The following is a 27,744-nucleotide window of genomic DNA, read 5'->3' on the forward strand; positions in this document are numbered from 1 at the left end:
TTAATAAAAAAGAAAATGATTTTTCAGAGTTCCTGTTTTGCCTCTTGTTTATCACACTATTGCATAATGATTCAGTAAAAAAGTAATTGTAAAGCCCTGAGCTTTAGTTTCCCCTCGCTGTCATGTGACAGAGCGGCCACTAGGTGGCGCTTTGAGTTGGCGGCCCACTTTAGCGACAACTTGGAGCTCGGAAGAAGGCAACGAACATGTAATGCCGCCGCAACTTCGGAGTTTAACGCATGAACGTGCAGTTTATTGTTGCAGCAAAGCCCTCGCAAGAGTAACAGATGTAATGCAACTGGTAAGTGTGATTTTAAGCTAATGCTCACTGTTTCCTCAGTTCAGCTGCGCAGTGCAAGCTTTACTGTCTGTTTGCTAACATCGTTATCTAACAAGCACTGCGTTACCTTCACACAATTATTCGGCTGGGCTCACGTTACATCAATAATCTACTGTTTATAATTAAGGTGGCCATTTTTTTTCTTTCATTTGTCTGCTAATGGTAACGCTAGCTAACTTTACGCTGCAGCGGTCCAGAGACGTTAACTTCCTGCGTCTCTTAACGACGATGACAGAAATTGTTTTGGTCAAATTGTAAACAAGTCGGCTGTGTAACATAATATGGAATAAATTAGTGGGAATGTACAACCATGCCCTAAAAAATTAAAATCGCTGCCACTTTTTTTTTTAACATGAAGTTCACCAACATGCTGGCAGTGCGCGAGCGCAGTTGCGCTTCTCCACGTGGCTGAGCCATATGGCTGCCACCTGCTCAGAGTACTTCATGAAGGCTGACATGAACCCAAGCTGGTCAAAATCAATGGTAAACCGTGGTGTTGATTGTTCACGCTGACGGTTCTCATTGAATACAATGCATTGCCTTTTTAAGGAGAAGGTTGTTTTAATAATCTAGTGAGTAAATAGTTTAACGGTATACTGTAAGGACATTTTATTCAGCATGCCATTACTTTAAAGGGATTTACTAATTGAAAATGAAATGCACACGATACAAACATTTTTGAATACGAAAATTAAGTGAACAGTAGATGGCAAATAGTAAAACCAAAGCAGGAACTAAAGTTAAATTATAGGATGAATGTTAACTTGTCCCAACAGTGGTAGGTGTACAACAAGATGAACCATATTTCTTAATCTGACATCCCCACCTCTTATGTCCTTCCTTGTTCCCAGTACCCATGAGGACATGCAGCGGTACAGGTGGCCAGGTTATGACATGCAGCTTCTTGGAGAGCTGCAGAAACAACAAAACAATGCCCAATTCTGTGATGTCCTGTTGAAAACTGAGGGTGAGCTGTGTAGCATACCTAAACATTTTAGATTAAATGGTAATAAAATATTAACCTATTTTTCTGACTGTTTGTAAAGGAATCTCAGTCCCAACCCACAGTTGCATCCTTGCGGCGCTCAGTCCTTACCTATGTCAGAAGCTGTCCGCCTCTCCGTCTCCTCCATCAGGCCAGAAGCGCGAGCTCTGGCTCCAGGCTGTGAAGTCCCAGACCTTGCTGAAGCTGGTTTGTCTTCTGTACTCCGGCGAGGTGGAGGTGAAAGGAAGTGCAGAGCAGAATGACTTACTTTCTGCAGCCTGCCAGTTTGGGATCTCACACCTTGTTGAAGGACAGAACAATGGACAGGTGGGGGAGGGAAAACCCCAGAAAGGTTTACGTTGCAGAGAGAGGAATGGACACAGAAAAATGCAGGAGACACAAGTTCAGGCCAAGGTGGCTGGATGGAAAAACACAGTTTCTCCAACTGAAAAGAGAAGTTGTGTATCCACAGGGAGACAGAGTGTTATATCTTTGCAAAAGGCGGTGAGCTGTTCTACTACACACTCCGCCCAAACTGAACATCCCACTTTAGAGTCTGAACCCTTTGTCGCTAAAAATGTGGATTGTTCTACCTCAATGCAATCCCATAACATCACACTTGATACACAAGTTAGCTCCACTCCTTGCCCACATGTTTCCTGTGTGCACAGTGGAGTACAAAGTGATGGAGAGTCTGCATTCGATCAATCCTCTGGAAGTGTAAAGAATCCCACGCCAACTTCATCTTTGTCCAGCAACGTGATGGCCTTCTCTTTGTCTGTTAATGATGACTCAAACTCCACAACCTCTCAGGAAAACGGAGCCTACCAGCAGTCATCTAACATTGGGAAGAGCATACAGGTGTTTGCTAAAGAAGGGAGAGGATTGAAGGATAGAAAAACATATGGCAAAACAGCTGTCAATGGGGAAAATACAGAGCAGCGGAGCAACAGAGATGAGATGCTCGGAGCGGAAAAAGGAAACTCAACAGAGATGAGGCATGCACATGCAAATGTAGGGATAAAGAGCCTGACCAAGCTGAGACGGATGCAGCAGATGATGGAGACAGAGACCACTCAGATTTCTATCAAGGTATGAAGGACGAGTTCCTTTTTTCATGGAGAAAATAAACCTGGAAAGAATCGTTTGTGAACCTTTAAGCTAAACTAGGTGAGATTATACATTTATTATGAACCAAGTCAAACTTCCTTAATGCACAGTAAAGTTTCAGACAAATTAAACAGACAGACAGGAGTCCTGTCCCCCCTCAGGTATAGAGTCTTTCTTCGCTCTCAGGAAGGGCCAATTTGGCATTAAAAATAGCAAAATACAAGGCACATCCACAAATTCGGGGTTAAGGCTCTCGACCATGACTTTCCAGGTTTAAAGTTCAGCCAGGGATCTTGACATATCCCTTTCATTGCATGTCTACTGTCAAAACAAACAAAAAAACCCTTTAAAAGAATGACTTTATTTTTGCATCTCACTACCTTTGAGACACTTTTCACAGACAGTTTTGTTTTTTTAACTGAGGCTGAGGCTGAGCATATTTTGTCATGCAGTTTGTGATCTTACTATTCTGGGACTTAAGCTCAGTTAATGTTTGTTGTCTAGTGTTTTTGAACAAGATGTAATTGAAAGATTAGACATCAACTTGTTGAGTTACAACTACCGACTGTAGTGAACATTTTCATCAAATCAAATCTGTCGGGTTATCACAATCACTCAACTGCAGTTGCCTTTTAAGTTTGAGTCATGTCTTCATTTCCCCTGGAGCGCAGTCCCGGCTGTAAGAATGACTTGTCATTTCATAAACAAAGAAAAGTATGGAAATTGGAGGATTTGGTTTTTATGACAGGATTGTTTTGTCTCAGCAATGACGCCATCAGAATGTCATAACAAACTTGAAAGAAACTCAATTGTTTTCATCGCCATCTTTTCTTCCCTTTGTGCAGGTGAAGCTGAGGAGGAGGACCAATGGAGAAGTGTGGGAGGTTGTGAGCATGCAAAACACAGATGAGGCGCTGTCAGTTCTTACCTCCCTGAAACAGGTATACATGTGGATGTGCTTTTTATACATAAATACTTTTCATCAAGTTTACTTATATGTAATTGGATGTTTACATTGCAATTAGAATCACTTCATCTGCTAAATAGAATAAATACTTAGTATTAATCTGCCTTGGGGATGCAGGGCAATGCAGAGAACATTACAGAACATTACATTTGCAAACACATCTACAAAGCTGGGTCATTTTTCTTCACTCGTCTTCATTATGGAACTAGCTGATGCTCAATCTCATCCTCTTCTTCAAAGTCACTGTCACCAAACCAAAACCAAACCACAAGCTTCTCTCTCTACAAAAAATAAAAATAAAAAAAATGTGCAGGAACGTGAGAGCAGACAGGTGTCGCCACTTGAATTTATCAACAATGTTTCAACCTTGCGTAGGAATGACGGGGCATAAAAACAAACAAAACTCACAATAAGCAGGCCTACAATTTACGCTCTTATTATCCCTGGGCCCAGTGGACTTGAACATCCTGTATGTAATATAAATGTGTGAGGTGGTGTAAAGTCTCATTTATGTTCATTTATGTTCTTTACAGGAAATGAGCCAACGTGTCTGAGTTTGAAAAAATAATTAATCGTAACATTTTTCTTTTGATAAATGAAAACGGGTCCCACAGAGCTCAACACGAGGGTTAATACTTATTTGAATCTCATCAATCTAAACTTGATAAAAGGTATGTGACTGTTAGTGTCTTCAATATTTTCAACAGGATGGTTCCTGCCACAAAAGGCTGCAGACGGACCTCACAAACAGTGAGCCTCCTCCCTCCTGTGTCCAGCCAGGCCCAGCTCATAAACCAAAGACCCCGACTATTGAACCTGCTACCAGCAACTCCCCCGAACCCCCTCACCCCAACTCCCCATCTGACTCCCAGCTTCTCTCCAGTAACTGCCTTGATAGCGGCCTTGAGTCGGTCCCGCTACCCCAGCCTCCAGGCCCTGTGGAGGAGTGTGATGAGCACATAGAGAAGTTGTTGGAGGACTTCATGATGGGTCTGAACTTCCTGCCAAACTTGGACAGAGACTGCACAAAGGCTCATTATCATCAACCGAACCATGAAGGAGCACAGGCCATTTGCCCGGTTCCAGTTACAGAGAATGAGCGACCGCTGAGTCGGATGCATGCGGCCGCCAGTACAGCGGGATGCGAGTATTACCAGGATTTTGGGAAACCAATTGGTCACACATCAACAAATACAGGTATTTAAATGCATTTAGACACACGATTGCCTCATTGTTGGGCTAATTAAAACATTTTTAACCCAAAGACAGAGAGATTTGTTAATTAGGATAATGAAAAAGATATATCTGACATGTTGTGATCCCTTGACTAACGTAACTTTGTACACATGATGAATCATGGTAGTCAACAATTTAAGGCTCTCTATAGCTTTATCCTTTCTCTATTTAGTCCTTTGATCTCAATCTGATTTATCTTATTTATGATCCAGCACTTCACAGCATTTAAAAAACGCTCATCACAATTTCCATAAGCATCTGCTGGTTTTATTTAATTTTTTTAAGTGGGGTTTTACAAGGTAGTTATCCATAGTCAGTCTATTACTTACAGAGGAGAAGCTGAACAGGTTGTAGAAACAGAGGAGTAACAGCTGGAGAGCATCAGTAATACACTGACTGTGGATAAGTATCTCGTACAAACAAAATCTGAACTATCCATTTAAGTCTGAGCCGATAACGTCCAAATACTTATTCTGTCTGAACAAATGTACAATACTCAAATTTTTTCATTTTACCATCGTAAAAGATGGAATAAGGAAAATGTTACTTGAATATTTATTTTATTCTCAATTGTTTAAACTAAAATTTCAACCTTTGTACATCTGGTAAAAAATGATCTGAATCGTGTATTGTTTAGCGGGCTAAAGTTAAACAGTTGCTAAAGAAACCAACGAAAGCAGTCGCACCTGAAATATCCATTCTTTGTGTTTTAAGACCCCCTCAATCCTCCACTCCACTTCATGACCGCATTTATCACACCGTACCACAATCTAAATGCCCACAATGCTTTTACACATCTTTTCAATTTATCCAAATGCCAACCACTTCTCTGTTGTAAATTCTGGATGATTAATGGCGGTCTTCTCACTTCTCCGTTGTACAGGTTTCTATTCTTGTTTTACAGCTCAGCCAGCTCAACAGCAGCGTTCTGGCCAGTGTCATTCATCTGTCCCGTCCGTGGGGCAAGGAGATGGAACGAGCCACGAGGGCATGCCACTTTCCAAAACACAAATTTCTTCATATCCTGAAGCACTCACTGGACAGAAACTTACTTCCCTTACTTATTTCCCAGCATGCCAGGAACTGCCTTTACAAGACAATCAGAACATACTCGAGCTTTTGCCCCTGATTAATGGAAATGGAGCACAGTCCTTGCATTCCTTACCTTGCATGGATGATTTGCGGCTTCCTCCATGTCTCTCTCCGTTAGCGGATTCCACCTCACCAGCAAAACAGCAGCCGATCCTCAACAGCTCAACGAATCAAAGCGGTGATATTCAGCCACAGTCACCTGCACATGGCTTCCGACCCTGGCTTGCAGTAAACTCCCGGCCACTACAGTTTCCTCTCAGTGCCATCACTCACGAAGCAAATCAAAGTGCATCTTTACCCCATGATTCAAACCGCAGCTGTGGGTCAAAGCAACGGAAAAAACATCTGAAATTGAATCCACAAAGTGGTGGAACAATGAAAGCGTCTTGTTCTTTTAAAGAGGTGGAAGAGAGAGGAGCCATATCTGCTGGTCATCAAAACGGGGCCGAACAGAAATGTGATCTTGGGAAAAAGAAGAAAAGTTTCAAATGTAAACAAATTGTCCCTGAAGGTGATGCTGCGGTGCCTAAAAAGAGGAAGAGGAAACACAAAGATTGTCCACAAGAGGCCAGTTCCCCTTTGTCATACAAGCATTTGAAGGTCAGCGATGACACAAAAAAACACTCCAATCAAATCAACCTGGGCGTTTGTTTAGTCAGTTTGTCGAGCAACAATGTGCTGGCAAAGGAAAGAGAAATGGCTGCCGGTTCAAACATGCCAAACACATTTGTAAGGAAAAAGAAGGAACCGTCAACCATCACGGAAAGTCAGAGAAAGAAAACCAAAAGGTCTGGGGATCTCGGTAGTAACCAGACGCGGATTGGGACAAGGGGCTTTTTGAAAAAAACTCTAGCAACACCAAGTATCTCAAGCATAGAAAGTTTGCTTTTAAAGCCTGTGGTCTGCAGAGATCAGATTGTGAAGAAACCAGAAGGGCCCAAGCGGGGACGTGGAAGGCCACGAAAAACAAAGATTGAAGAGATACCTCCAGAAAGCTCGCTTGCTGTCAAGGACAGCAGGAGCCCCGATGTAAAAAAAGAGGTGCAAGTTGACAGCGTGTTAAAAGAGGACAGCATAAAAAGAAAGAAATGTAGAAAACGGATGAGAAATAGAAGTAAAGTAGAGGCAGCTCCACCAATGGCCTTAAGTGCTGAGGCAAACCACAATAGTGACGTAATCCTAACTGAAAGAAAACACGGGGAACCCAAACAGCCACGAATGGTCAGTTTGCAGGACTTTAAAAAGCTCATCAAACGCCAACACTCAAAAACAAAGAATTCAAAAGAAAGTCAGGACAAGAAAACAAGTGAAACTTCAAAAGTTGAAGAAAGTGAGGAAGGGAAGACTTGTGGTAGCAGATTTAACGAAATAACTAACGGGTCAGAAATGTACATTGCTCAGCCTACGAACAGCGACGGGGTTGAAGAGTGTCGCGCCGTCTTCAATGGCACAGTTGATAAAAATCACTATCAAGTAATCAACAAATCAGCAGCTGAGTATGAGAAATCACCGCGAGACAAGACGAGCCGCTCTACTCGTGATGAGACCGTTTTTTTGGGTGATGAGTCCCCTCCGAGGTTTTCCTTCAATGAGGAGTTGGCAGCTGAGACAGAAAAGTCACTAAAGAATCCTGATGAAGGTAAAGAAGTGTCTCTTCCTCGCATCTTAAGTGGCATTTTTTTTAAAGCCCTTTTTACTGTATTCAGTGAGAGTAGACAATGAGAAACTGAAACTATTGAACCATTGATATTTGATTTTATTTGAAATAGAAACACATTCACTGCAGTATGCATAAGATTATAAACTCAATCTACTTCGTTGCAATGTGGTGTAATGTATAAAGCATGACACTGACGGGTAGCAAAGACCACAACAGACTTAAATTGTTGTTTTCATAATGTTGGGCTAGTTTTAAGATAAGCCTTTATGAAAAAGAACATTAAAGGATTTGGCAGAACCTTGTTTACAAGCTTAGTTAATCAAATTCACACACTATTTTCCAATTTAACTTTTTAGATGTATAAAGTATTGCAGCAGTGATGGAAGAAGTACTCTGATCCTTTACTTATGTATAAGTATCAGTATGACTTTAACAATACTCCTTTGCGAGAAAGTCCTGCATTCGTAGTACAAGAACAAAAGTATTGTCAGCCAAATGTCCTTAAAATATCATCATTAATAGTAATGTTTGTTCCGTAAAATGTCTCCCATGAGGCGGATTTAAAAACTCTAAATTGTATTAATAAGATCTGGAGTTTATGGTTTGGCAATTTGTATTTCAGAAGTTGTGAGATCTCCGTGCTAAATACTCCAGATAATCCATCTGAGTTTCTTCTTCCTTTACTTGTTTTTGCCCAAACAGCCTGTGATGAAGAAGTGTCGGATAAACCAAAACAGACTGAAGGATCATCTCCCAGTGACACGCACCTGCCTCAACAAGACAAAAGGCCTTTGGTGTCCAACTTGAACCTCCAGACCCCCGAGAGAACTAGTCCACCTCTGTTGGATGCTGTCTGGTTCGGCAGGAGCTCCGGCTGCGATCAAGAAGAGGAAGAAGTGGAGGTAGACATTCTGCTTTTCTCTCCGGACAAACTGCCTCTGGCCGAAGAATGTGAGAATGGACTTGACAACGTTGAAACAACTTCTGAGCAGGAGGAGGAGGAAGATGTGATTGAGATTGATGTAACTGGAGATTAGATAGTCACCTTTGTATTTGTGCATAGTTTTTACTATGTTGTGTGACTAATTCAGCACTTTGTTATGTCAAGCAATACGTTATTGCTGTTGGGGTTTTATGTGTGTTTGCAAAGATGCCAGACAACCAGTTTTCTGTGAAGCTATGTACAATAGATTTTTATGTCCTTCCTTTTCTGTTTTCACCATCAGTCAGTGTTTGGCAATTATAAGCTTTATGCATGCAAGGATGACAAACTGCGTGCTGGTTTTACCTTCATTTAGTTCCATATTAAAGGTTCAAATGGTTGTTTAATTTTCAATAATATGCCAAAAATTTGCTACCAAGAAAAAAAATCTTACTGTTCACGATTTCAATTATTTTATTAGTTTTGTATTTTCATTAAATGTTGAATTTTCAAAGAAATGAAGGTAAAAGCACTTTAGTGGCGTCGTGTCTCTGAAAGTTACCATTGTTGAAAAAAAAAACTTTATTTTGAGCAGGTTTTTGTACACAGGTTTTGTGTAAATTATATAATTATGGGTTATTAATAAAAACAAAAAACTGAAATGTCACTTTTTATGGTAACGGACCATTACATTGAAACACGAATCTTTGGAGATTATTGCACAGGAAGGCGCGAGAGGGCGCACTGTCTCTGGGTCCAGTTTGAATCCAACTTTATTGACAGGAAGTGGGAGCGGAAACGACACGCACGTGTTTTGCGTCTTGCAGGTTTGAAGGTTAAAGAAGAAGAAGCAGCACCGGCTCGGTCTCTTGTCCACCGTCCGCTGCAGAGGGTCATTAGGAAGGCGTGTTTTGTGGTCAAAGCCGGGCGAGAGCAGCACTGAAGCGCAGACATGGATCCCGTGAAGGCACAGCAGCTGGCGGCGGAGCTGGAGGTGGAGATGATGGCTGACATGTACAACCGGTAAAGCCCGAGCAAGCTAACCACTAACGCGAGCTGCGTCTAATTAATGCAACCTTTCTGTCAGGAGTGAAGGGTATCAATTTATGTCTATTAAACTCAATATTTAGTATTAAAGGGACGTTCAGCGGTAGTAAATATGTGACCATGTAGTCCCTCCTAATGCTCGATACATGGAAGATGAATTGATTCAATCGGGTCACAGACTGGACTGTCACGTGACGTACAACAATTGTGGCAGCACTGTACGAGCCAGTTCAGTGTGTTTCAGTAAAACGCGATCTTAAATAGGTTTAGCTAAGTTGCAGCTAAAGTTAGTGTTTGCTTTACAGTGCAGCCTGATTTTGAATTGCCTCAGCGTGTATTGATCGTCTTTAAATAGTTTATAGGATAATTATAGGGATACACAAGTCTTTTTTTTTTTACAACTAATTTCTAACTGGAATGGGAAACAGTTTATTAGATACTTGTGCATTACCCTACAGCAGAAGGGACTTTGATGGAATAGATATGCTCACAAGCACTTTTATCTAACAAACGAAGCACCCACAGAATATTCCCAAAAATATATATTTTTTGATGATACTGATCCCATTAAACATTTGAATAAATCATTGTGTGATTAAAAAAGGTAATAAAACAGACATGCATGCAATTAAAACGGTATTTCTCACTGTTTGAATAAATCCTCTTCATCGCTACCTTCAGATGTAAACCACACGTGTCTATTGAGGACAATACATTAAAAAAGAAAGCCTTAAAAAAAAATCATTAGTGTTTTCTCAAAGATACATTTCGCTGATGCTTTTATCCAAAGCGACTTCAATTTTTGATCTATACACCATAGACACAGCAACGTGGAGTATTCAGGGATTAAGTGTCTTGCTCAAGGAAACAACGTGGACTAGCAGGGCTGGGTTCAAACTACCGATTCTCTGATTGACAGACCGGCATCTGAGCCACAATTGCCACAGTTCTCTATCTTCATGCCTCTGCATCTTTAAAACTACACTTGTTTCAAAGTAAATGAGACCAAGACGACCTCTCGGACTGTCAGCATAGATGTAATTTAACCAGCACCTGTTCAGATCAGTGGTACAGGTGCAATTAATGAAATGAATGATGGCTGGATTCGATGAAGCTGCTTCAGTCTCAGGGTCCTGGTATTGTGCATGCTGGTCTCACCTTCACACTGGGAGGGGTAATAACTTATGTAATAACACTATGACAAACCAATAAGTCTTGTGTGAAAACAGTCTAGAGACAAAGTAAAACACATGGGGATTTGTTTTTTTATTTGTAGTTTCAGGCATGTTGTTGCTGCTTAATTCACTCTTCGTTTCTAATTTATTAATGAGCATTATCTCTATGATATAAACAAATTGACTAAAGTAAAATGAAGACCATGAAATCTAAAGCCTCACTTTGACTTGGTTAACGCTGGTTAACCAAGTCAAACACATGACCGTCATTTACACCAGCTATCCCAAAAAATATTGCATCTATTGAAAATATTGTCCAATTAGTGAATCGGCAAAAATTCATTAAAAATTTTTTTCTGCAGCGTCCCATTGTCCTATATGTTAGAAGATTGCATATTTTTTCTTTTTGAACTTTTGGTTCAATATAACAAGACATTTGATGACATCACCTTGGGCTTTAGGATCGCTTGAACAGTAAATCTGTTGATGATAAAAATAATCTGTGCAGCTCCATAGTTGTCAGAATAATGTTAACGTTACTACAATCACATTCAAATTCGACAAATAGTTGCTTCAAGCTATTTACTTGGTCAAGCAAGGCTGCACAAAATTTAAAAAGAAATTGGCTGATTCCAGCAGATGGTGCTCTAGAGTTTGGTAAGGTGCTTAGACATGATAAAATAAGCTAGAAAATGCATTAACACATGAAATTATAACCCAATCATTACACAGTGTGGTAACAGAAGCTAACCGTCTCCTGACTTTCTTTCTTCCCAGCATGACCAACGCCTGCCACAGAAAGTGTGTACCACCACATTACAAGGAGGCCGAGCTGACAAAGGGAGAATCTGTGTGTTTGGACCGCTGCGTGGCCAAGTATCTGGACCTTCACGAGCGGCTGGGACGCAAGCTGACCGAGCTCTCAGTCCAGGACGAGGAAATGATGAGGAAGGCAGCTGTGTGAAGCGGATAGAGACGCTAATGAAATGATCAAAGTAGAGCATTGTGGGAGGGTTAAAAGGTCATGGGTTATTAAGTGGGTGGGTTTTGTTTGGGAAATCAATAAAGTGTGAAGAATTATGCTGTTAAGGGTCCACGGAGATAAACTGCTTTCTTACTGCAGTCGAGGATGAGACCTTGGATGGGGCTCAAGGAATCGCCGGAGGAACTGGAGGACATCTTGTAACTGCTCACTGCTCCACTAGCTTCTCTGGATGCATCTGATTAGTTTTTCCATTCAGCTTGACTTGATCCTCAAAAAGTCACCTGATAATTAACTGAAAAGGGGAGAGGATGTGTAATATTATCTCTAATCCATTCTTTGTGCTTGTTTTTAGCTGATTGGAGTCCCAGAAAGGGGCTTTCTCTTCTGCAGAAACTCAAATACTGGCAGGTTAAAACAAACACCATTTACATTTAATATTTGTTCCCACGTCACCCTTTGAACTTGGGTGAATTATTTATTTGTTGTTTTTTGAAAGGGGTAAAGTACACATGGGCCCTCTTCATAACGTTGCAGCACAACATGGTATTCAGGTAAATGTATTGTTCACGATTAGAAGTTATCTGTTATGCAGACATGATTCTTTTCAAAACAATAAACTGCAGCAAGTCAAATATAGATAGATCAGAGCATGCACTAAATCAGTGCATGTCTTATTAGTTGTTTTTTTTTTCAAATGTGTAACACTGCATAGTTTACTTTCTTTCAGGCCTGTCGGCTTTGTCTGTAAACTCAGATGCAGACTAGCAGCCGGGTCATTCTGGCTACACGGACGTGTGAAGAAGATGAACTGAACTTAATGCGTCTGTGGATTATGTTGTGCAGTATGTGACTGGACCATGTTTCTTTGACTGTGATAAGTTTTTTTGTTTTTGTTTCATGTGCTACAACCGCTGTGCCAGTGACACAGCTTTTTATCAGAATCGGAAATTGGAGAACTGCACAGTGTGTTGTTATTGAGAACTCTAATAAAACTGTCATTTATCTTAACATGAGTTTTGTTGTATGGGTATTTAAATCTTAATCTGTCCCACACACTTTTTTTTCATATCTCGCACTAATTTAGGCCCAGAGAAAGTAGGGCTTGCGAAATATGTGTCTGTGCCTTTAAGAGGAACGGTGAGGAAGTGAAGACGACTTAGTTTCGCTTCCCTCACGAAACTTGTATTTGTGCCTGAATCTTGTACATCGGAAAGGGGAACTAACATCTGCCGAAAACAAAAGCGACCCCGTTAGTTGTAATGTGTTTCTAACGAGCAGGTAGACAGACCTGTGTCCGCGAGGAGCCCCGCGAGAAACATGGTTAGTCATTTTCAAAGTGTTCATAAATGGCTTATTGTTTGGTAGGAAATTTATCGTGTGTGTGTGTGTGTAGGTGTAGGTGTGTGTGTAGGTGTGTGTGTGTGTGTGGTTGCTATATAAATCCAGAATGTGGCTGCAGCTCATATATTTACAATACGACTTGACATGAAAATTACAGCCGAAGTACTACTGTGTCAAACAAAATACCAAAGAAATAAGTATACTTAAGATATAACCGAAGCTCAGACTCAGTTTTTATTTCTGTATGAAGTTTAAGGTTATAATGATCCTGTGCGAAGAAACATTTACATAATTATTGAAGCTTGAAAATGATTCTGGTATGTGGCTTCATGTTTAGTTAACGTCATGTATAAGTACCTAGTTTAAGAGAACTACGTTGTGTGTCTTGGGTAACATATTGGGGAACGTGAGGCAAGGGCTGGCCGATTATTATGATAATGAATCGTCTTTCAATTAAATGATATCGTGATGAAATCAGATATTGTGATACACAATTGTTTTGATGTCAAAATTGATCAAAACTATTTTTCATTTATCATGTATTTATGCAGGTCTATAATAAAAAGCTCTTTAAAGAAAAGTTATTAAGAAAAGGCAATGTAGTCTGACTTCTTTAGAGGATAGCGAGGGAGGGTATGTTTTTATTCCCTGACCCATATTTCTAGCTTATATCATTTTTTTGGGTGTACTATATTTAATATGCATTTAAAAAAAAAATCAAAAGGATGGCGTAATGCACATGTTATTTGCACCGCCTCTGAAAATTAAAGGTTCTCACCTTCCAAGAGTAATAGACTTTTTCCTTAAATTTATAATGTGGCCTGTGAAAACTAAACCATCTCAATACATTCCCATATGTACAGTAAGATATTCAACAACAGTAGTAGGCACTACAGGTAGCTGTCTAATAAACCAGTGTACTGCTCCTTTTGGTCACTAGATGGATGCCTCTGATCAAGAAGATTTGATCGGGGATGTGGATCATCCTAAAGCACCTCCCAATGGCGTCATAAATGAACTGCTGAATGTGGGAGCACAAGACAACATGCAGGGCCAGGTGAACTCCCTCTTGTCTTGTTAAAAAAACATATACTTCTAGTTTTTGTGATTTCAATTGAAAGATACTCACTTCTTCTTGAGTATGATCATATTTTCGTATCAAACAATTGCATAACTTTCATTCAATTCTTTCCTCAGATGGAGGAGTTTCTGGGCCCGCAGGCCGAGTACAATGAGGAGGAAGAGGAGAGGAAATACTACAGGAGAAAGAGGCTGGGTGTCATCAAGAATGTTCTTGCAGCCAGTGTTGGAGCCCTGATTGTGTATAGTGTATACATGGGTGAGTTTGATTGGAACAAATACACTGAATAGACACCGAATACAGAGTTGCAGAAACTCTAATATGTTATGTTCAATCTATTTGTGTCTGTGTGAATGGTGTGTTCAAGGCCTACTGCAGATGCAGCTGATCCTCCATTATGACACAACTTACCGTGAGGTGAAATACAGCAACCTCGGTCTGGAGGACATTGATCGCAAAATGCTAATGGGCATCAACGTCACCCCCATTATAGGCCTGCTTTACACGCCTGTACTTATCAGGTAGACACATACGCATGCACACGCACACACATACACAATAGACCATATTTTTGTTTTATCTGAGTACCCTTGCATTGTCTGTATGTACTTTTTGATGACAATACATACTATTTATAATGCAATTTACATGGAAGGTTTCTAGGCACCAAGTGGATGATGTTCCTCGCTTCAGGAATCTACGCACTCTTTGTCTCAACCAATTACTGGGAGCGGTACTACACCTTGGTTCCATCAGCCATAGCCATCGGTGTGGCCATTGTGCCGCTCTGGGCCTCCTTGGGAAATTATATTACAAGGTGAGAAACTGGTTGTGAGCGGGTGGGCGGAGAGAGGTGTTTCATGAAAGGCGGAAGCTTTAACCTCAACACATCACAGCGTACTGAAGGTCGCCCAGCATTCTCGGGGACCTCAGGGGATAACCAGTCTCAGATTGCTGCTCTTACCCATTTTGCCTGTTTTGCACGTTTTTGTATGTATTATATTTTGTCTTGTCTATGGCCCTCAGGAAGATTAGCGTCCCCAAAGGCGTCAGCTAATGGGGATCCTGTTAATAAACTAAACCTTCTGCAAAAATATTAGATCTAAATTTCAACTTCACTAACAGCTTCTCGTCTTATAACACCTCAAGATATATTTATAACCACCTCAACCCTGAATCTAAACATAACCATTAGTATTGACCATGTCTAACAGTTGTTATGGATTGTTGTCCTTCAAAGCTTTAAAACTACAGGGCCCAACTAACACATTACAAAATTATTATTTAGGCACTTTTATCTCCAAATCAATGAAGGAAGTCAAAAACTGATTTTTGTTCTTATATCTGAATAAAGAATTAGGAATGTACGATTGCATTTTCTTTCTTTAACAGAGGGCTCTTTCACAATCTTTTTTTACATTTTTTTATTTGGTATCTGAAAGAAAATTACAGGAGTATAACCTATCATACTCTATAATGCCATATATATTCTGATGGGGGACAAATTGTATAAAGAAAAGAAACAGAAAATGGAAATTCATTCTATCTTAGTTGTCAAGGTTGGAAGTTTAGGGAGCACATGGGATCTTTGAGACCGTTCAGATAAGCATAAACACCTCATACACACACACACTGAGGCAGGGGTCATGTGATTATGTGGGCTCATACTGTATCCATTCATACAGAATTTATATTAACACCTCATGGTGTTTGCTTTTATGAAGGTGTTGTGAATTTCTTCTCTCACTCAAACACATGCAGGATGGCGCAGCAGTACTACGAGTACGTCCACTACAAAGAAGACCATGTGCAGGAGCAGAAGAAGCTCCCTAAGGGAGCGTGTCACAAATACATCATTGTCTTCCAGTCAGTCTTCCACATCATCTTCCATGTGAGTTTTCAGCCAGCTTTTGTTCGCTATTGCTTACATTTATTTCTTGTCATGTGCTGTGTTCTAACAGCAGGAAATAAGTTTCAACAGCTGCAGAAAAAATTGAGCAGGACACCTTTCTTCTGTCCTTTCCTCGTCAGCTGAGTTTTGTCTTCGCGGAGTTCCCCATGTTCTTCGTCCTCAACAGCCACCTGCGTGATAACCAACACATTCTCCAAAATGTCCACTACTGCGGTAAAGACATCTCACTTCCCCTCCCGAATTAAGTTTGTTAAAAAGAACAAAAAACAAACAAAGCTTCACTGTCTTGCATGAAATAGAAGTCTGTGTTAGTGTTAGTATGTATGTTTCGTAGGCAGCAATATGCTCAAGGCAACGCGAGTCGCCCTCACAAAGCTGACGTGAAACCAGGGAAGTGCAACACTTCTGCTAAAGATGAAAGGTTGTTCCTGTCATGCTAGACTTGGATCTCACTTATGGCGAAATCACTTCCTTTTTATTATAAACATTAATAGGAGGAAAGGTAACTGTAGAGAAGTTCCCCTTCTCAATGAAATGCATATTTTAGCCACGTGTAACATTTTCATGCTTCCACAAAAGTGTTAGCTGAAGGCATTATGTTTTCAGAGTGTATGTGATATCTCAGGAACGGCTGGAGGGAATTTGATCAAATTTGGCATAACGGTTCACCAGGACTGGTGGTCAAAATGTCCCTGTGACTTTATTGATTACGTTTTTGTCCATAACTCAAGAATATACATGCTACTTCTGAAGATGTCCCACATATCTACGATCTAAAAGGACGAAATTATGACATTTTGGTCAGACATGGACGTAAACTGCAACTTCGTTTTTGTTCTCTAAAGCGGAGATGACGTCCATTGTGCTCCAGGCTTCAGGTCTGACTTGATAAAGGTTGTGTCGGACTCAAGCCTGTAGGTTGTTGTTTCTCATCGCCTCCTTACTAATGACCCGTCCTCTTCCTCTGACAGGCGCAAACATCAGTGGAGTGATCCCCGGCTTCAACACCACTGTGCTCACCAAACTGCCTCGCTCCATGTTGCTCATCCAAGTGGAGAGTGTCCTCATGGGCTTCGCCTTCCTCGCCATGATCATCGTAAGACCCAAAATACCCGACACACACACGCACACACACACACACACACACACGTGCAAGCACAGACACACACGCATGTGCACGCTCACACGCACACCCCTCTGCCCCCCAAAGAACTCAGTGTGCTTCGGTTGTTTATTTGTATTAATTTGACTGTCTTTCTGTCTGTCATGCATTTCTATCTTTTTTTTTTTAAATGAACAGGAAATGACTGCTTGGGAGCCATGTTGATTTATATAGTTTTTGTAGGGAGGAGTTACATAATAAGAGTAAAGCATATTTGTATGTCTTAGTTGTAAACCAAAATGTTTCAGACACACTGAGAACAAATCGCTTTGTCTATTCAGGGCACGCACGGAGCTCCAACATATCTCAGCATGCATCAGGCAACTAGTCTATCACCAGTCTATTTACTTGGAGTTCCAATTCGCAAGCGTCCCGCTGTCAGAAGCAGCTCCTGGGGAGTTGAGTGGACAGCAGCTCGCTAACCTGCCTTCCCCAAGTACTGACATGAACCAAACTACGTTCATGTTGGTGCCATGGGAAGAAAACAAGAGTGTTTGTATTGAGTAATTGACTTTATTGCCCCACCCATCGTGGAGAGTGAGGGGAGTCGGTATGTAGTGAATCAAGCGAGCTCACAGACTGGTATCCTTGATCAATCGATATAGATATGGTTAGTGTAGATTGACATAATTAATGAAATGGGAGTGTATCTGTTCCTTAAAATGCTTCTAAATAGGCTTTTAGTGGGGTTTGGCTGTGATGGCATTTTAAATAACTGGCATGAGAAATGGATTGTTGTAAATACACAGAAAATTTTAGATTGACCAATATGCTGAATGTGATCCAGTGTGTCTTTCTAGTGGTATTTGCTTTTCTTAAGGGGAATACAAAGGCCTATTCAGCCTTTATTGTTATGATTTTGTTGAAATTGTTTATTTTAGTCTACAAAATGACTGCTTACTGTTTTAAAGGAATACATGTACAAACCGTGGCAATCATTCATAATAACTGAAAATAAATTGATTGCTGTTTGTTGCTACCCACAGTTCCTTGTGCTGTGTGGCGCTGCCTACCGCCCGACGGAAGAAATCGACCTCCGCAGTATTGGTTGGGGAAACATCTTCCAGCTGCCCTTCAAACACCTGAGAGACTACCGCCTGCGACTGCTCTGCCCATTCTTCATCTACAGTGGATTTGAAATCCTGTTTGCGATCACTGGATTTTCCTTGGTTGAGTCGAATAGCCGTCACTTGCACTGCTTTGTTTTCAGGAAATATAAAAATACATGCGATTTATCTAATTTTCTTTCTTTTTTCTCCTCCACAGTCCTATGGCGTCTGCGTTTTGGGCCTGAAAAAACTTTGGCTCCTCATACTTGTCTACGGCCTCTCCTGCTCTGTCTTTTCCGCCCTATCCCTTTGCCTCCTACGCCTCCCACGCTGGGTGTGTCTGGTGGGGGGCGCGGCTGTGCATGTAGTGCTGCTGGTGGTGCTCCTGGCGTTTTCTCCACCTCCTAAAAGTCTGGAGTATATGGGCCCTCTGCTGATGATCTCTGTGCTGTGGGGACTCGGCACAGCGCTGAACAAGACCGGCGTCAGCAGTGAGTAGCGTCTGTGATTGAGCCGTTTGTAGGTTCATTACTGTCCACTACCTTTGTTCACTCCTCTCTGTGTGTGTGTCAGTTCTGCTCGGTATGCTATACGCTGAGGAAAAAGAACGTCTGGACTTTGTCTACACCATCTATCACTGGTGGCAGGCCATCGCCATCTTCATAGTCTACCTCTGGTCCAACCTGCCCATGAGGGTATGATATGTTTTGTGTCTTGGGAAATTTGGACCCACATTTTAAAGTAAAAGTTCCTACTTATTTTTGTCACTCTTCCTCAGGCCAAACTCTCCATCCTGTTGGCCACTTTATTGCTGGCCTGCTACTGTTATTGGTTGATGGAGCGTCGGCTGGCCATGAAAGTGCCTTTCAGACTGCCTCGCATCCCGCGTCCACGGCACAAGGTGAGAAATGATGTCGGATTCATGCTGTCAGGTGAAGATTAAAGTGCAGCCTTCACAGCCCAATAGGGCTGTGTATTTTCCATTGAAGCTAATTAAAGCTTCGACATGCAACTCAAATGGGTTTTGCTCATTGTTATAGCGTTTAGATGTTTCACATTCTGGAGTTTCTGTGTGCTCACCGTGAATCTCGATTCATGACGAGTACGTATGAGTGTTACTTTATACCTACAAGGGTATCATACTTTTTGTAGCCATTGGTTAATGGCGAACTCGGACCATTGCTGTGAAGTACATTTCTCTTAAACTTGAGTTTGGTTACATATAGAACTAAAACTCGGGCCTTCTCCTGGAGACAGACCCAGGAGAATTCCCATAGTCAACTACATGGATCTCTCAACAGAGATTTAAAATCCTGCTAACAGTGTCATGACCTGCACTCTCTAGAAATAAATCCTTCAGCTGTGCGAGAGTCAATACAATCTTATTATAATCTGAGCTTTATTATTAAACATTTCACTGGTGACTAAAAGGTGTGCAAACTTTTTCTCCTGTCATCAGTATACTATGAAATTTGCGTCTGCAGGTCAAAGGTTACCGCTACCTGGAAGAGGACAACTCAGATGAGTCAGACTCGGAGAGAAGTGAGGAGGATGACGAAGAAGAGAAGGAAGACGAAGAGCGTGTGGCGGAGGAGATGGGAGCAGAGGACCGGGACGCAGGGGTCCAGGGAGTTGACTCACCCAAAGCCAGGAGGAGAGGGGCCGAGGGTCACCGCCACAGACGGGAGGACGCCTGGATGAAGGAGGAAGTGAGAGAAGAGCGAGAGGAAGGCTGAGAGAGGAAGAACGAGAGACCAAGATGAAAGATGGACAAAAGTTGATAAAAATTTGATGATAGATATCTCGATATTTTTTTTACATGCTACACCAAACGAAAGCACTTATTCTGGCATAGGTTTTGATTGAAAAGCTCTAATTACCTGTTCAGCTATAATCACAACATCGGTCCAGAAGAAAGGGTACGCAAACTGTAAATATTATTTTGCTATTTAAGAAAAGATATAGACATTTGTAAAGGGAGCACATGATGGATAAAACGCAACTAAAAATCTAAATACAACAATAATACTTTTGTTGTGGCTCATAAGTGCTGATGAACATAAAGTTCATGGCAGCTGCTTTGTCAATAAAAATAAATTTTCTTTGACATCATTTTGAAAAGAGCACTTCACTAAGAAAGAATAGAAAGCCCTGCAACCAACAGACAAATAAATGAGGAATGGATTTTCTAAGTTTGTCCTCAGGGTGAAGTGTGTTTGGATGGAGTCATTTATAGAGAGCCTGGTCCTGCTGGATTATGAGCAGCATAAGCAGACTCAACTATATTTGTTCTTCTGCCATTTCGTTCACTTCCCACTGCTTAGTTTATTCACATTTCTAAAAGAAAACAACCCAAATCCACCTGTTATTTTAGAGACTCAGATGCATGTCTGTCAACTGTTACACCAAGCATGAGATGCTTGGTGTAACAGTGGCATCATGTGTATTATAAGTGTACTAAATATGTGCAGTATATCAAATTTTTGGAATATAGTCATATTTAATACAACAACAAACAAGATTAAGAGTCTACAGCAATGCAACCGTCAGGAGTTGTGATGGGTGCACAATTCTCTTATTAATAACAATTAACATGCTCACAGTCACAATATTTACTTGCTGATGTTTAGCGGATCTGATGTTTTCGGTGTTCACCATCTTATTTTAAGATGTTCACATGCAGACATTAGCTTATTAGCACCAAAGTAATACAAAGTAGTACCAACAAAGTACAGCTAGGGCTGATGGGAGTGTCCTCACCTCATCACTTCAGTCATTGGAATTCAATTCATCCTTTGGGAACGATGAATGCCTGTACAAAGTTTCATGGCAATCTTTTTAGTAAATGTTGAAATATCTCTTTAAGTGGGAGACAGAACACATTCATAGCAAAAAATAAATAAATTAGAAGCATTCAACTGTTAGGCCATGAGCTCGTACAGCAAAAAAAGATATTATAACAAGGTCAGACCATGTCTTGAACATGCACCCATATCAGGGTTTTCACATGCCCTTGAAATCTGAAAAAGTATTGTAACATTTCTATTAATTTAAGGTCTCAAAAAGTATTGAAATTGGAGATTATTTCTGACATGGCGCAAACAGAGCAGTGTTTTTGCTGAATGTATTGACCGAAGACATTTTGACACGCCATTATGAAAAACACAGGCACAAGTAATAAACTGAATGATGGCTCGGAGTCTTGACGAGAACAGAGCCTTCGTTAATGTTATTAGTAACAACTGCGTCGTAGTACGATGACCTTGGTGGAACAGGTCAATTAATCCTGACAAATTGTCAAGATTGGAAAACCGCTATTGGATGATTTTTGTACAAAATACCAAACCTATATGTTAAACATATTATATCTACTTCACTGCTCATAGTTGTCACTTTTTTTCTCCTATTCAAGTAACCACTCATTGTTGTCTGAAATCATGTTCACTTGGCTTTACCACTTTCGTTTGGGTTGGTTTGATCCAGGTTACATCAAGAGAAAAATAATCATCTGTTATGTCAAGCATGTCATGCTTTCAGCCCATGGACAAACGTTCACATACCTTCAGGTACTGCTCTTACGTGTCACGGTTGGGATTATGTCTATTTAGACCTACTGTGGGAGGAATGGCATCTGACCTCCCTGAACTGATGCCACAGCTGCTTGATGTTGCACTGATTGGTATGTAACGTCATGTCGCTGACTTGCACAGTGTGAAACTACAAAGAACATTCTGTGCTTCTCTCATGATTACACCTGTACATTGACAAAAGATGGTGTTGAACTTTGCAGCTGTTGTACATGTTTGGTGGGCGGTGTGATGTAAAAGTCACTGATGTAACATTCATCATCATGGAAACGATGGAGCTTTACAAAAAGTCTGACAAAAGCAAAGAATAGGTAGCCCTAAGTAATTGCATTGCAGTTAATTTGACTGTCGACCATAACATTGAAAAAAAGTGTTTTTTTTTCCTTTTCAGTAAAATGTTCATGCCCCACTCACCCAATAAATTGTAATAAAATGGTCCATGCTGAATTTTTATTGAAATAACGTTTTGTGACTTCTCCATCCGTGCTTTTCAAATAATAAATAAAATTACAACCCATTTTAAGTAAACCAGATTGCTCTGTCAGACAAAAACAAATATAATGTGCAAGCACTTTATTAGAACAGTGCAAATAAAGTTCTATCTGTGCAAACAATAACTTATATTTGTCAAAAATAAATGGCTTATTGTGGCTGCAATTAACCTGTTTTGCATTGAATATCTTTTCAAAATAATAATAAATGCAATCTCTGCAAAACAAAAATGAGTGCAGATATGTGAGCCATTATTTTTTTATCAGTATTAGTGGATGAATTGAGCCGCTTTCCTCTACAAATCTTTTTAAAACGGGGTTGTATATGTGATTCGCTCTCAATTCAGGCTCTATGTTGAGCGAAGATCTGTTTTCTGTTTTGAGAAATGCAACAGCAGAAAAGTCGACCTCACAGAGATCTCACGAATGTCACGCACGGCGAAATGTAAACATTTCCACAAAAGTACAGGCATTTTGCCACGTTTTATTAATAACGTTTTATGTCCGTGTACTTTGTACTTTTGTAATATGTGAAGTTCTCAATAAAGATCTTGAAATAAATACATTCCACCCCACCTGTAATACGCCTCACAGTTTGAAAACACTGTCCTAACCCATCAAAATGCCAATGATAATTTAAACTGCATACATTTTTTTCTTTGCGTTTTGCACTTCAAAAACCTAATACCCCTGTGCTAACATTCTCTCTGCAGACATGCACTCACACAGGAATGACACAAAGGACTTCTCAAGATTCTCAATCTGTGCTTTATTTCACTTGTTCTAAAACAAAATGAGTAATAACACATAAATTAAAATGAGCTGGAATAAAGAGGTAGCTGCTACGTCACTGATGGTCTGTGTTGTAGCTGCTGACAAATGCAGCCTCAGACTTAGAACCAAACCTTGAGTTCAGGTGACAACAGTCAGGCCCCTAAAGCACAGCGTCCAGGTGTGAGCCTGAGTCGTTACTGTGGCCAGTTCTGATCGGCTGCTTCTCAGTGCCTGATGCGTCTGATGGACTGGATCTTTGGGGTCTGGCAGTGGGAGCCCCAGTTCCTCCAGTGCTGGTAGTCTCCGCTGTGTCTCTCGCACTCCATGATGTACTGCTGGCCCCTGTAGCCCGGGTACTCATAGCACACAAAGCTGAAGAAAGACAGGCAGGAGGAGGAGTGTTAGTATCTGATTTGCTCATTACATTAAAAAAAATGTCTCCAGATGGCATTTAGATTAAATTTAGTTCTTAGAATATTTTAAGGCTTCCACTACGTGGAACATTTTATAGTAACAAATGTAAATTTCAGTGCTCTCTGGTGCACAAGCAAGGTAATAGTGACTGTGTTTCTATATTCCTGCGAACTTGTCTTTGACATCTCTATTCAGCAGTTTTCTGTTATTCATCAGCTAACATGTGCTGATACGATCTGTGAGAAGCTAACGTGCCATTAATATTGGCCTGATGTGTTTATGTTTAGTTGCAAAATAAACTTCAGAGGCTTATCTTAACATGATATCAGTTCTTTTGGTATTGTGCATTTGTTTAATTATTTAGTGCTGATGTTCTTTTCTGCTCCTATTTCTCCTTTGTCTTTAACTTAACTTCAAGATGAGTTGACTTCTTTGCAATAGAGAGCTTTCATTCAACTTGAACTCGATTGTGTCGGTATGAAGCTCTGACTTACGCGCCACACTGCACGTGCATGGAGCCCACCTCGGGCCTGAACCAGCCCATGGCCTGCAGGGAGGGGTAGTCGTCGCACAGCTCGGTGTTGCGACCCATGAAGTTCTCCCTCTCAAAGATCATCATACGACTGCTCTGGTGAGACTGTGGAGGAGGTGCAACAGAGTGCGTAGTGTTAGGCCTGTCTGACGGACGTACAGAGCGAGCAGACATTTGGCACCAAGTTGTCTCATTTTCTATTTTTAAGTTGTTTCAGTGATTTGTGCTTTCTTGCTCTTTCACTCCCACTTCTGTCTTCCCATGTCCTATTTTATCCCTCCCCTCCTCTGCAGTCACTCACAGCGCAGAAGATGGGACGAAGAGACATGAAGCGCTCAATGTGGTAAGACAAGGAGCCATTGTAGGCTTCCCAGTTGGGGTACTCTCCCCTCTCCAGGATGAACTGCTGGCCCTGGAAGTCATGATGCTCGAATCCAACCCAACTAGACACATGGTTGGAAGATGAGAAATAGTCAGATGGGTTAGTGAAAATTACAGTGTTGTCAGAAAACAACATGGACATTAGACGGGGTGAGAGCAGAACCCAGCTTTTGTCCCTATAGTGGTCACAGGAAAAAGTGCATGAAGTTGTTAACGTCCTGTGTTATATTTGTATATTTAACATTTCCACAGTAAGAAAGAGGTTCCTCAAATCATCATTAATGGTTATTTTTTTTAAATTTCTATTCTCACCAAATAGAAGACGAAAAGTTATCATTTAATATTGAATGACTTCCGATTGGATATATCACTTTGTTATAAGAGAGATTTACACTTTCTGTTCTCCTTAACGCCACCTTTTTATTCACATAAAAAAACAGACATGGTCTGTCGAGCATTGTGCACTTCAGAGTTTTCCCTCCATTGGCTCTGAAAAAGTTAAAAGAAGATGTGCGAGTGCACAGAGACGACATCCAGACTGCTCTGGTTGATGAATATTTGGTGTGTTCTCACCACTTTTCGCTTTGAAGAACTGGAGCTAAATCTGCTTTCCGCTTTGACAAATCACTACACGAGTTATGACAAACTATATGTTGCCTGTATGAAGCTATATAAAGCTACCCGGAGTAAAGTGCGACGTCAATACTGAGGGTTGCACTTAAAAGGTTTTCCTCCCCTGTGAGGAGTCACCAACAGATGGCTGTTTGATGTTTACAGAGAAAGAGACTGCACTCTTTCCAACCGAGAACAGATGTTTTTGAAATGTATGATGACACGCCGTTGATAAAACATAACTGTTTTTTTTGGGCGCTTAATAACCACAAAGGACTGATGCTGATTCTGTCTGAATAGAACCAAATGCTGGGACATAAGTCATTTTCCTTAATGTACACATAAAGTACTTTTATATAGATTACACAAATAAAGTCCTTATAGCATGTCTCCCAAATCCGAAGAAACGTAATCACTGCTCTGTAAAACAAGAAGTAATTGTCTCTCTAATAATTGTCGCAGCACCATCACAGACATTTAACTGAAAAGATAACTGATTGTAACTAATTTATTCACGCGTATATTTAAAAATAGCATTCCAAATAGCACATCTGATGTTGTGCCAACATAATTATTGTTAGTTATATACTGCCCTCATGAATTGAAGTGTAACTAACGTTGGGCACAATGAATGCACCATAGAAATACAGAGTAACAGATGGTATATAGTGTAGTAGCAGGAATCAGTCTAATGCTTTCTTTACAAGCTTGCTTCAATATAGAAAATGTTCTGATATGTTGAGATTTGTGTTGAGTTTTTCAACAGAGAGATCTCAACATTTTCCTCTGCAGATACAACGATGGAAATATCCCACTATTTTATCAAAAGGTCATGTGGCCTCAAATTAACCGCTGCTGACCAACAATATCTGGTGATCACAGGTGGGGCTCTTTTGCCAGCTCCGAACAGGCCTCCTCGCCGGCTCTTCAGGTGATAGTTTAACGTCTTTCTCAGTATTTCATTTGTAAAAGGCAACTGTGGCAACAAGAAGACGACCTCCTCCTACTGCTGCGTATGCAGGGTGCACCCTACACAGGGTGACCTGAGAGGTGATACACTTTCAGTGGGAGCCTGGACACTACTTTGTCTCTCATTATCTCTCCTGTATCTCCGTCTCACAGACACACACTTACGTAAACACACACACACAGAGTCAGTCAGATGTCCACAGAGATGTGCGGGCGTACAGGCTGTGTGACTCACGCTCCACTCTCCACTCGGATGGAGCGGATGTTGTCCAGGCCGCAGTTGTGGATGTTGCAGCACTCGGAGGTGAACTCCTGACACTTGCCCTGGAAGTGCTCCCGCTCAAACACAGTCACCTGTACACAGGGGAAGACAGGGAGAGGTGTGAGGTTGTGGACCGGTGTGTGTGTGTGTGTGTGTGTGTGTGTGTGTGTGTGTGTGTGTGTGTGTGTGTGTGTGTGTTCACCTTAAAGAAAGGGGCTGTATCCATGCCAGGGAAGTACATGGGTGAGGTCATGTGGGTTTTAGTAAATCTACTCATTTCTGAAGGGAAAAAACAAAACAAGAAAAACCAAATACATGAATCAGAGAAGGGGTATAAACAGTAATATGCATGAATATTGGCACAGTTTTTCCTAAAATGTACACATTAGGCAAATTTAAATAGTTTCCATTTGTTGTAACTAACAGTGTTTACCACCATATACGTTAAAAACAGTGAATGATTGGATAAGTTAGTCCATCACGTGGGAAAGTTCAGTCATGGCTTACCTGGATGCTCTCCGCTCTCCTCGCGCTACTCGCACAAAATCCTCTTTACTAGACTTTTGTTTGGATCTGGCGCTTCGGTTTTATACCGGCGTCCACGCGGGGCCCTCGTGCTCGCGCGTGTGCGCGTGTTACTTCTCCGTGCTGATAATGTAAACGAGGCGAGTTTGTGGTGTGTGAAGCGCCACAGCACTGAGAATGACACTTCCGGTTAGGGTTTTCACAATTAAGCTCTATCTTGACCAACGTAAAGAGTTTCACAATGATCATTTGAAGGGATTGGAATATTAAAATAAATAGGAAAAATACTATGATACATAGAATGGTTGTTTTTGTGCGTTTTTAAGTTACCAATTAATTAGGGGAATAACTGAAATATCATCAACAGTTATTTTAATAATTGATGGAAATTTATGTGAATTGCTATTCACAGATTAAGGTTTCAACAAACTAAATAGTGCATATTTTGGAAGTCATGTTGAAGACTAAACAATTAAGTGCATAAAACATTAATCAGCAGATTGCTTCCATTAAACAGAATAGAAAATGACAAAAAAAATAGGTGATCATCCCTATGGGATGTCTATTAGGCCCTTTTATGTAATATATTATTAATAGACTATTGGTTATTGTCCTCTCTCTCTCTCTCTCTCTCTCTCTCTCTCTCTCTCTCTCTCTCTCTCTCTCTCTCTCTCTCTCTCTCTCTCTCTCTCTCTATATATATATATATATATATTGTTGGATATATATATATATATATATATATATATATTGTTGGGTATATATATATATATATATATATATATATATATATATATATATATATATATATATATATATTGTTCAATTATTTATATATATATATATATATATATATATATATATATATATATATATATATATATATATAGAGAGAGAGAGAGAGAGAGAGAGAGAGAGAGAGAGAGAGAGAGAGAGAGAGAGAGAGAGAGAGCCTGCTTCAAAACAATTAAGGCTTTTATTTTGAAAGTAGAAGGAAGCCATTTTCCTACGGCTAAATGTGACCAACTTGACTCAGGTGAGAGTTAACCTCGCTTGCGTCTAAAAAGGTTTGTGTGCGCGCGCCCGCCGGTGAGTTGGTCGCCCAGCTCTCTCGCGCTCTCTTTGTAACCCTA

General features: G+C 40.7%; 4 protein-coding genes across 6 annotated transcripts; 3 read left to right on the plus strand and 1 right to left on the minus strand.

Moving 5' to 3' along the window:
• Positions 1–106: 106 nt before the first annotated feature.
• LOC137793282 (uncharacterized) lies at positions 107–8,940 on the plus strand. 3 transcript variants are annotated; one of them, XM_068589349.1, is made up of 7 exons: positions 107–301; positions 1,192–1,307; positions 1,387–2,417; positions 3,281–3,376; positions 4,110–4,599; positions 5,522–7,369; positions 8,093–8,940. In XM_068589349.1, exons 2-7 carry the CDS (start codon positions 1,205–1,207, stop codon positions 8,425–8,427), a joined length of 3,903 nt encoding a protein of 1,300 aa, XP_068445450.1. In that variant the 5' UTR covers positions 107–301; positions 1,192–1,204; the 3' UTR covers positions 8,428–8,940. The 3 variants fall into 3 exon arrangements, with proteins under 3 accessions (XP_068445450.1, XP_068445452.1, XP_068445451.1); XM_068589351.1 differs by having other exon boundaries at positions 5,543–7,369; XM_068589350.1 differs by lacking the exon at positions 107–301 and adding an exon at positions 703–823.
• A 171-nt stretch (positions 8,941–9,111) lies between these two features.
• Positions 9,112–12,518, plus strand: timm10 (translocase of inner mitochondrial membrane 10 homolog (yeast)). The gene is made up of 2 exons (XM_068589127.1): positions 9,112–9,335; positions 11,312–12,518. The coding sequence occupies exons 1-2, from the start codon at positions 9,265–9,267 to the stop codon at positions 11,496–11,498; spliced, it is 258 nt and encodes an 85-aa protein (XP_068445228.1). The 5' UTR covers positions 9,112–9,264; the 3' UTR covers positions 11,499–12,518.
• A 179-nt stretch (positions 12,519–12,697) lies between these two features.
• On the plus strand, positions 12,698–20,090 carry unc93b1 (unc-93 homolog B1, TLR signaling regulator). Its single transcript, XM_068589447.1, has 13 exons — positions 12,698–12,839; positions 13,801–13,917; positions 14,058–14,199; positions 14,309–14,462; positions 14,597–14,758; positions 15,703–15,832; positions 15,973–16,066; positions 16,825–16,949; positions 18,002–18,184; positions 18,282–18,555; positions 18,638–18,759; positions 18,843–18,965; positions 19,549–20,090. Exons 1-13 carry the CDS (start codon positions 12,837–12,839, stop codon positions 19,798–19,800), a joined length of 1,881 nt encoding a protein of 626 aa, XP_068445548.1. The 5' UTR covers positions 12,698–12,836; the 3' UTR covers positions 19,801–20,090.
• A 2,970-nt stretch (positions 20,091–23,060) lies between these two features.
• On the minus strand, positions 23,061–26,363 carry cryba1l2 (crystallin, beta A1, like 2). The gene is made up of 5 exons (XM_068588798.1): positions 26,289–26,363; positions 26,060–26,178; positions 24,164–24,305; positions 23,825–23,967; positions 23,061–23,288 (listed from the first exon to the last, which is right to left on the minus strand). The coding sequence occupies exons 1-5, from the start codon at positions 26,361–26,363 to the stop codon at positions 23,141–23,143; spliced, it is 627 nt and encodes a 208-aa protein (XP_068444899.1). The 3' UTR covers positions 23,061–23,140.
• Positions 26,364–27,744: the final 1,381 nt, after the last annotated feature.

Source organism: Clinocottus analis, unplaced genomic scaffold (assembly GCF_023055335.1).
Source record: "Clinocottus analis isolate CAN_PGR_092001 unplaced genomic scaffold, fCliAna1.0.p SCAF_22, whole genome shotgun sequence".
Taxonomy (NCBI): Eukaryota; Metazoa; Chordata; class Actinopteri; order Perciformes; family Cottidae; genus Clinocottus; species Clinocottus analis.

Bases quoted from the DNA above. Each gene is read 5' to 3' on its own strand.
- cryba1l2 (XM_068588798.1), bottom strand. From the start codon at position 26,363: ATGAGTAGATTTACTAAAACCCACATGACCTCACCCATGTACTTCCCT. The intron at 24,306-26,059 runs GTGAGTCACACA...CCATGTGTCTAG, and splicing joins ATCCGAGTGGAGAGTGGAGC to TTGGGTTGGATTCGAGCATC. The intron at 23,289-23,824 runs GTAAGTCAGAGC...GTCTTTCTTCAG, and splicing joins ATGCACGTGCAGTGTGGCGC to CTTTGTGTGCTATGAGTACC.
- LOC137793282 (XM_068589349.1), top strand. From the start codon at position 1,205: ATGCAGCGGTACAGGTGGCCAGGTTATGACATGCAGCTTCTTGGAGAG. The intron at 2,418-3,280 runs GTATGAAGGACG...CCCTTTGTGCAG, and splicing joins CCACTCAGATTTCTATCAAG to GTGAAGCTGAGGAGGAGGAC. The intron at 3,377-4,109 runs GTATACATGTGG...TATTTTCAACAG, and splicing joins TTCTTACCTCCCTGAAACAG to GATGGTTCCTGCCACAAAAG.
- unc93b1 (XM_068589447.1), top strand. The intron at 18,556-18,637 runs GTGAGTAGCGTC...TGTGTGTGTCAG, and splicing joins GAACAAGACCGGCGTCAGCA to TTCTGCTCGGTATGCTATAC. The intron at 18,966-19,548 runs GTGAGAAATGAT...TTGCGTCTGCAG, and splicing joins TCCCGCGTCCACGGCACAAG to GTCAAAGGTTACCGCTACCT.
- timm10 (XM_068589127.1), top strand. From the start codon at position 9,265: ATGGATCCCGTGAAGGCACAGCAGCTGGCGGCGGAGCTGGAGGTGGAG. The intron at 9,336-11,311 runs GTAAAGCCCGAG...CTTTCTTCCCAG, and splicing joins ATGGCTGACATGTACAACCG to CATGACCAACGCCTGCCACA.